Here is an 8,238-nt window from a genome sequence, read left to right as displayed (position 1 = left end):
CCATAAAATCATCCACACTGTTGGTCATATTCATCGTACAGGACAGCAGAAATGGCCACGCCCCCATGTTAATGTGAGGGGTTTACACACCATGCAGCGACTGCAGACAGTTTAAGTCTCAGGACTTTTCCTGGGTAATTTAAAAGGAGAATAAATACATTTTAAAACTAAGATTAAACTCCCGATCATGTTATTGTATTATTTGGAATGTAAGACCATAAGGAGTTACCCTGTGTAGGATCTTTTAATTCAGTTAACTTTAACAGTATTAATGGTGTCTGCAAAGGACAAAATAAATCAAGGCCTCTCTGAGTTTTACAGCCGGAAAGCACATCTTTATTTTACAGTTTATGTGTTTTTTTACCCCAAACAAAATCCAGTGAACACTTATTGATTTCTTAATTCAATTTTGTCATTAATAAATAAACAGAGGGAGGGATAAAGAAAATGGGAAAGTCCCCTTTGGATATGAGGACTCTACCAGCCATGTTCAAGTCACTGCTGTGTTTACAGAGAGAGATTCCTTATAGACAGATCAAACAGACATTCAAACTATTATTATATAAATATTATTTCAGAACCCTGTGATGATACAGTACCGTTTTCATGGCTCTAGTACCGCAGTAGAGGTTTAGTCCCGTTATACAGTATTACACCAGTGCAGTATGAAACCCAGTGTACCGCGATAAAGGAGACATGATGTCACACCCTATAGTCATATCTAATACTTTCTGTAAACACGCACACACACACACACACACACACTCATTCACATAGCAGTTAGACCAACAGAAATAAACCCTCTAAAACTAAACACACATGCAGGGTCCTACCTTTTTAGACGTTACAGTATGAGATGGTGATATTTTACAGTAAAGCCCCCCTGCACTACAGTACAATCTGCTTTAATAAAGTCCATTACAGTAAAGTCCAGCTCTGAGCTCTGATTTATTCTGATTTTCAGCCTGGAGTCTGTCATGGTGTTTCATTTCCACTCTGTGTGCAAAATCAGCTTTTACTTCTCCTCATTCCTCCACCCTTTCCCAAATATTAACACCCCCCCTCCCCCCCTGGCAGTGTGACGTGATGCCTGTAACAGGAAACCTGGTTAGTGTTAGAACTCAATAACTGCCTCAAGTAGGAAACAATAGTAAAGTTATGAGGATTTAATTATAGAACGTTTTCCTTCATTAAACAGAAAAAAAAAAAATTGGATCTTGTGACGTAAAACAAAAGTTGGTCTCGTTTAAAGTTAGATAGCATAAGTTTCGTATTTTTTGTGCATTACTAGAAATAAATGTAATTAAATAAAAAATCAATAAATATAAGACTTTATTTCTAGTTTATATTAAATGTAAATTAATTATAAATAAAATGACATTAAAAACAGTAATATTATATTAACGCTATAAGCTGAATATAAAAGATAAAGCGAGCAGCTGCACAAAGTATCCATAAGAATGTTTGTGTAATGAGTGTATACTAGATTTTTTTATTCTTTCTTTTTGTTTTAAAGATATTTTCATAAAATAAAATAAAATTAATACAATAATCCATGTAAATCATCACAGCTGCCCAAGAAGTGTCAGGAACATAAAACTTTGTGAAGTGTAATAAACACTAAACCCAGAATGATTTAAAGATCTCTTATTGTGTAGATGAAGTAAGTGACCTCACAACACTGAAGGTGAGATCTTACAGACAGAAATCTGCTCAATACATGGTGCACTGATCACTGATATTTAAGAGCGTGATGAAAGAAGAAGTGAACTATAACATTATTATCTGTGTGTTGTTGTAAAGTGCTTGAGATCATTAACTGGAACAATGAGGAGTTGTGATTTGGAGAAGTTTCTCTGAGCAGCTGAGTCAGGCCCTGGTGAAGCCTCAGATAGAGAGGAGAAAGTCACTTCCTACTTCTAACCAGAAAACACCAGTACAGGGAGATCTAAAGGCAGACGGAACCCCCGCTCATCTCACCAGGAGGAAATAATACATACTGTCTGTGTCTGTGTGTGTGTGTGTGTTACTCACACATGTGAACTGTTTAGTATACTTTTTAGAATTATTCTTTTCTCACTCTAACACATTTGTACTCTTTATTGAAAAACTGACACATAATATAACATCATTAGCAAATTATTCATTAAATTAAATAAATATGCATATATTTGCATACATCATGATTATTAAACACTTTTTTTAATAATAAATAAAAAATAAAAGTATCCTAAGGAAAAAAAATCATTTTGAACTCAATGCCTTTTTTTTTTTTTTTTTTTTTTTTTAAACAAAATGTCCATAAAGTCAGTGTCTTTAGTAGATCAGTGATTCTCCACCCTGGTGATGAAGGAACCCCTGTCCTGCACATTCTAGTGTTTTCTCTGCTCTATCACACCCACTTTAATGAAGAAAAGACTAAGATGTGCAGGACAGGGCGTCGTCCAGGATCAGGGACGGGAACCGCTGCTTTAGATCACACCTCCTTATGGACATTTGTCTCACACATGTCCTGCATGTGTAGTGTGATTTCTGTCTGTTAATCTGTCAGTGCTTTTATTTCCCCTCATCTTAAACATGTAAAACACACTCTCACACACACTCTCACACACACACACACACACACACACACACTCTCACACTCTCACACTCTCACACTCTCACACTCTCTTACAGAATTCTGATCAGATGTCCTTGATGTCCTTGAGATCGTCTGTTATAATGTGATCAGTAATCTTCACTTCTTCTCCGGAATTCTTTATCAGGTCCAAATGTCTCACAGTGTCAGGGACATAAACTCAGTGCAGTCTTAAAATCAGGTGGACAGTTCTGATTGGACAGCATCACACAGCTGCAGTGTGTAGTTTACTGTGTGAGATTGAAACACACAGTCCTGTACACAGCTGTAGGTCACACTCATGTTTCTCCACAGAAGAGCTGGACGAGTAAACATGAGACGAGGGACAGGACCAGGACCAGTGGGTGAGGACTCTTCATTACTGCAGAGAGACAGAAATGAGTTTTAGTTACAGTTGTGGTTGGAGGTTTACACACACTCATGAACATGAACATCAGGACAATTCTGGTCTTTCAGTGATTTCTTTGAACTGATCTTTTTCTGGGGCTGAATGACTGAACAACACACATCTTTAATAGAAGTAAACTCCAAGAGTCTGGAGCATGCATTTTAATGATGAGCTCCTTCACCTGCATCAGCACCTCTTTACACTGTGTACTGAGAGTCTCATCAACATCTACCAAATACACATTCAACACTCTCAATCAACTCCACACCTTTTATCTCCTTAATCTGTCATGAGATAACTGAGGAACAGCCACAACTGGCCTTTACACTGCGCATCACTCAGGTGTCCCATTACTTTTGAGCCTGTGAAAATGAGGGACTGGGTAGAAGTGGGTGTAATTCCTAAAGTGGGATTTTATAAATCAGTCCTACTTCCACCTCTAACGTTTTGAAACAGACTGTTAATTATTGATTAGTGATGAAAATAAGGGGAAGGTAGATACTGACTCACCTGTGGGAGCTGCTGAAATACCTACGTCTGTTTCTTTAAGAGGGGGAACTAAAGGGAAAGAAAACACACATTACTGCATCATAACACAGTAAGATTTACACTTTTATAATCATTAGTTATTTCCAGCTTTGTTCTCTGGTGTGTGTAACGCTCAGTGTGTGTTCTACTGACACTAACTCACTCACCATAGACTGAGAGATTAACACTGTTGATCAGGACTGTTCCTCTCCTAACACGGACAGATCTCTTGGTGTGTCTCACTGTCTGGTAGCTGGTGTAGACTCCTGTATCAGTAAATGTCAGATTGTGTAACACCAGTGAACAGTTCCCCTTACGCAGCTCCTCCACAGGAACGTCCACACGACCCTCATATTCCTCACCCTGATACGACCTCTCACTCAGTCGCTCAAACACAATCTCAGATTCAGTGTTCCATCTAATATACAGTCTGTCAGTGTCTACACTCGTCAGTTGACACGGCAGGACAGCTGTAGAACCCACTGGGCCAGATACACTGATCTCAGGTTCTGCAGAGAGGAGGTCTGAGAAGGGAAATTATAATATAGATTAATCTGGACAGAGCAGTTATTTTAATAACATTATGTTTCATCTGTTTTATAAAAGATAAAAATGTGACTTACACACACAGACGCTGATCCACACGGTGCAGATGTAGGAAAAGTTGGTCATAGTACGTCAGTGTGTGTAGATTTACTACAACAAACAAATATATTCATACAACTAAGTTCTTCTTAAAATCTGTCTATAATTTCTCATTTAATTTTAATTGTTAACTAATTATGTATAATACAATATTTTAACAAATATTATAACCAACATGAAAGATTGCATTCAAAGCCGTTTCAGCTGCTTCACACACAGAATGTTAAAATACACTCAGGACTGGACTATTCATAACTGTTACACATATTGTATATAATAACCTCCTTCATTCCACTCTCTATAACAACACACACAGACACAGACACACACACACACACACGTTCATAACCTTCTTAAACCACAATATCATAACCCTGGTCTACAATATCTTCCTCCACTTCATCATCTATAATCATTGTTCTCATTGTACAGAACTCCTTCTCTGTGAGCTGCTGAGTGACACTTCTGGTTAGATGATAACTGGATTCTGACGCCTCGTACCGAACATGTGCAGTGACAATAAAGTTCAGTCTAATCTAATCTAATCTAATCTAGTCTAATCTAATCTAATGCCATAATTCAGAGTGTTTCTGTAGATGATTGACAGTTTGCTTGACTTTGATGTTCCTTTACAGCATTTCTGTAGTTAAACACAATATTGTGGAAGCAGCTAGAATGTGTTTACTGTTTCTATTTATGATTAATGTTGAATATACTGTATGTAACTGCTGAATGAATATCTAAACTCTATGAGTGTTGTGTAATTAGTGCACTAAGTGAAGTTCTGAGTTGTGTAAGAGCTGTGATATAGAGTTTATAGAGTTATATAAAGTTCACACTCACCCTCTCTTCATGTCTCAGACACTGTGTTTACACTTTAAATCACATCATCACATTAAAGTTACACAAATCCTTCAACAAAACATCAAGCAGATCCGAGTTTCCTCTCCTTCACAACTTCACACACACTTACAGCAGCAGCTCTCCGGATCTACAGTAACTCTCACTGGTTATAGGTTTTATACTCCAAAGGCGTCAAACTCAACGCTGCCCAAATCCGCGGTTTCTGTACGATAATAACTCGAGCGCCTTTATAAGCTCATTTATAACGAGCCACGTGACGTTTATGAGAATTTGCGGTTGTGTCAGTGTTGCCAGATCTTGCGAGATAAATAAGCAACCAGGCCTGTGAAAACAAGCCCAAAACAAGCGACTTTTTCTACGGAGTCCCCCTAGGTTCAGGGAAGAGAAAAATAAATAAACTGTGTGCAGTTTTACAATCCGTGTCACACATCCATTAAATCGACTGATTTAATGGATGTGTGACAAGCTACATAGGTGGCTACCTTCAGCTCGGCTCTCTGTCTCGATTCGTTCTGTTTGGAGACCGCAAACCCAATGTCCGTAAGCCTCATTGAGGAGAACGGTGCTGCATTTTTTTTTATGTTTGTCTGTGCTTGCATGTTGTACGAGGTCCGCGTGGTGTGCACGTATTTCACACTCACATACTCTGCACAGTGCTTTTGAGTCATCCCCCGCGACGGGTTGAATCCATTCTTTTACTCCTTTCTCTTTCTCCCAGTCTTTGTTATATCTCTTGCCGTATTTCGCCCACTTTGTCCCGGGCATTTGTTCCTCCAAAAAAACTATCTTACAATCCAGTCAGTCACCATCAGTCACAACTCGCGCGCATTCATTTAAACGTCACTCACTCACTGACGTTTTCCTAACCAGAAAAAAACAGATTGCCCTGCCCTGCCTATGATTGGCTAGTACTCGTTGCCATCTGGGTCAGAGCCAATTAGAAGCAGGATGTGGGTGGGAAAAAACTGCTGTCTCCTGTGTGTATGGGGAAAGGGGAGGGACAGAGGGAACAGTCTACAAACTCCTACGTTTAAATCGTTTATATCTGTCTATGGTTTAAATAACATATAGAAAATATCTGCTTGACAACTTATTATGGAGCTGGGATCAAGCCCAAATAAGCAACTACACTTTAGAAACAAGCCCAAAAAAACGCGACCCGCGACTATCAATATTTGTAAGCGACTTTACAAAAAACCAAGCCCAAAGTATAATAAGCGGACTTGGCAACACTGGGTTGTGTTTTTCCCCTGATCTTGCAGGTTCCGCCCACTTTTGCTATTTCCTGCAAATCGATTGGTTGCTCTCCTGCTCTTCCTCTGCCCTTCCCACTTCTTACAGATGATTGGTCCTACAGGAGACATTGTCGGCTCAACCTTTTATAAACTCAGCGCTTCAGACGGATTTCCTTTCTGTTTATTCCGTAGTTGATTCTAAATGTTCTTCTGTGTATATGATCCTCTTGTTATGTTCCTGACTACACTTAGACTTTGCCCCTTTTGATGATTGCTTGGTTTTTGTTCGCCTCTTCCGTGTAAAATCTTTTTGCTTGTTTTGACTACGGCTTTGTGTTTGCCTCTCTTTGTTTTTCTTGGTTTGGATTATAAATACTTTTGTATATGTTTATATTTATTTTTTATTTGGTGGCTTAGTAAGGAGTTGACGCCATTTTTTAATTTACCTGGTTTATGGTTAGTAAGGGAGTAAGGGAAGTATATTGTATTTCTGTGTTTTTTTGCTGTAGGTTAGGTACTTCCACTTCGGTATTGGTTGGGGGGGGGGGCGGGGTGTTTATTATTGCCACTTTTGGGGATTTGCTTGTTCACTTTTGTAAAATAAACACTAAGCAAAGGCACTTCTGGCTCAGTGGCTCGTATCTGAAGTATCTGACTCATAGTGAGACTGTTAGAAGAGTTTTAAGACTGTATTACTCACTCACAAAACTGTTTCTTCCCGTAAATATGTTTATACATTTTAATACATGCTACCTTCTTTCGTAAGAACCGTTATTATCTCACAGAACACTAAGAGTGTGTCTTTAGTTCATGTACCACCGCATTCAGCTGAAGGTTCAGTTTCACTTCCCTCAGTGGATTCTGCTTTTAACCCTTTTATCCTGGATGGAATGGTTTCTCTTTCGGACACAGATCCTGAACCTAAGCCACTTCGTATTCTGAGAGACTCCGGTGCCGCTCAGTCGTTTATTTTGGAAGGTGTCCTGCCTTTATCTGACCAGTCTAGTTGTGGTGCAGATGTTTTAGTTCAGGGAATTGAACTTGGTGTGGTGAAAGCCCCGTTACATAGGGTCTATCTTCACTGTGATATTGTGTCTGGCTTTGTTAAGGTCGCAGTTTGTCCTCAGTTGCCGATTAAAGGATTTTCTCTTATTTTCCTTAACGATTTAGCTGGTGGGAAGGTTTTTCACGTGCCTGTTGTAACGGACGCTCCGGAGGTGAATGAAAGTGAGTGCGACGAATTAAAGTGCGACAAGACTGTCGCACTTTAATTCGACTAACTGCTCCGCCATGTCAACTGGAAGATCTTTTCCTGGGCAGATAAAGGGATCTCTGACCCAAGCAAATGAACTGAAATCCTCAGCGAAATAACGGCCGAATTGTTGTTTTAGTCCCTCCACATGCTGAGCGACTGCATCAATCAAAGGAGAGATATTTATCCCTGTCTCTTGCACGCAGTCAGCGAAGTTGGGAAACATGTCAACATTTTTATTAATCAGACGATCACCTGAAAGGTGAAATGCAATAAAATACATCCAGTGCCCAAATAATGCATTGTCTGTTTTTTCTTGAAAACAATTTGCGCCCCCCTTCCGATCTTTCCGCGCCCCCCCGCAAGAGGTGCCCAAATTTCCCCATTTGACATATAATAGGGAAAAAATACCCCAGACTTAACATTGAGACCAACTTTGACGGATTCTAGCGCAGAGAATTTGGTAGAAATCTCAAATTTACAACACGTGAAGAAGCTTGCAAGCTGTGCCAGAACATACCCAGCACAAGGGTATTAGTTTTACCCCCAGGGTGCAACAGGTGCCCAAATTTGCCCCATTGACATATAATGGGGAATTTGGGGCATGACTATTTTGTTGACCACCCATGAAAAAGGTGTCAAATCATTTGGCTTATTCGGGAATGGGGTGCTTGACATGACTATATTA

At 39.4% G+C, this 8,238-nt stretch overlaps 1 protein-coding gene across 1 annotated transcript in view; it reads right to left on the bottom strand.

The window, feature by feature from the left end:
* Positions 1–2,891: 2,891 nt before the first annotated feature.
* Positions 2,892–8,238, bottom strand: part of LOC128518028 (CD276 antigen homolog) — a 166,283-nt gene continuing 160,936 nt past the window's right edge. The window contains exons 3-5 of the mRNA XM_053491153.1: positions 3,722–4,078; positions 3,537–3,584; positions 2,892–2,999 (exon numbers count right to left, since the gene is read on the bottom strand). Of these exons, the coding sequence (XP_053347128.1) occupies positions 2,917–2,999; positions 3,537–3,584; positions 3,722–4,078 (488 nt within the window). The 3' untranslated portion in view covers positions 2,892–2,916. The remainder of the gene's footprint in view (positions 3,000–3,536; positions 3,585–3,721; positions 4,079–8,238) is intronic.

Source organism: Clarias gariepinus, chromosome 2, assembly GCF_024256425.1.
Source record: "Clarias gariepinus isolate MV-2021 ecotype Netherlands chromosome 2, CGAR_prim_01v2, whole genome shotgun sequence".
Lineage (NCBI taxonomy): Eukaryota > Metazoa > Chordata > Actinopteri > Siluriformes > Clariidae > Clarias > Clarias gariepinus.
This window is presented reverse-complemented; position numbering and strand designations above follow the sequence as displayed.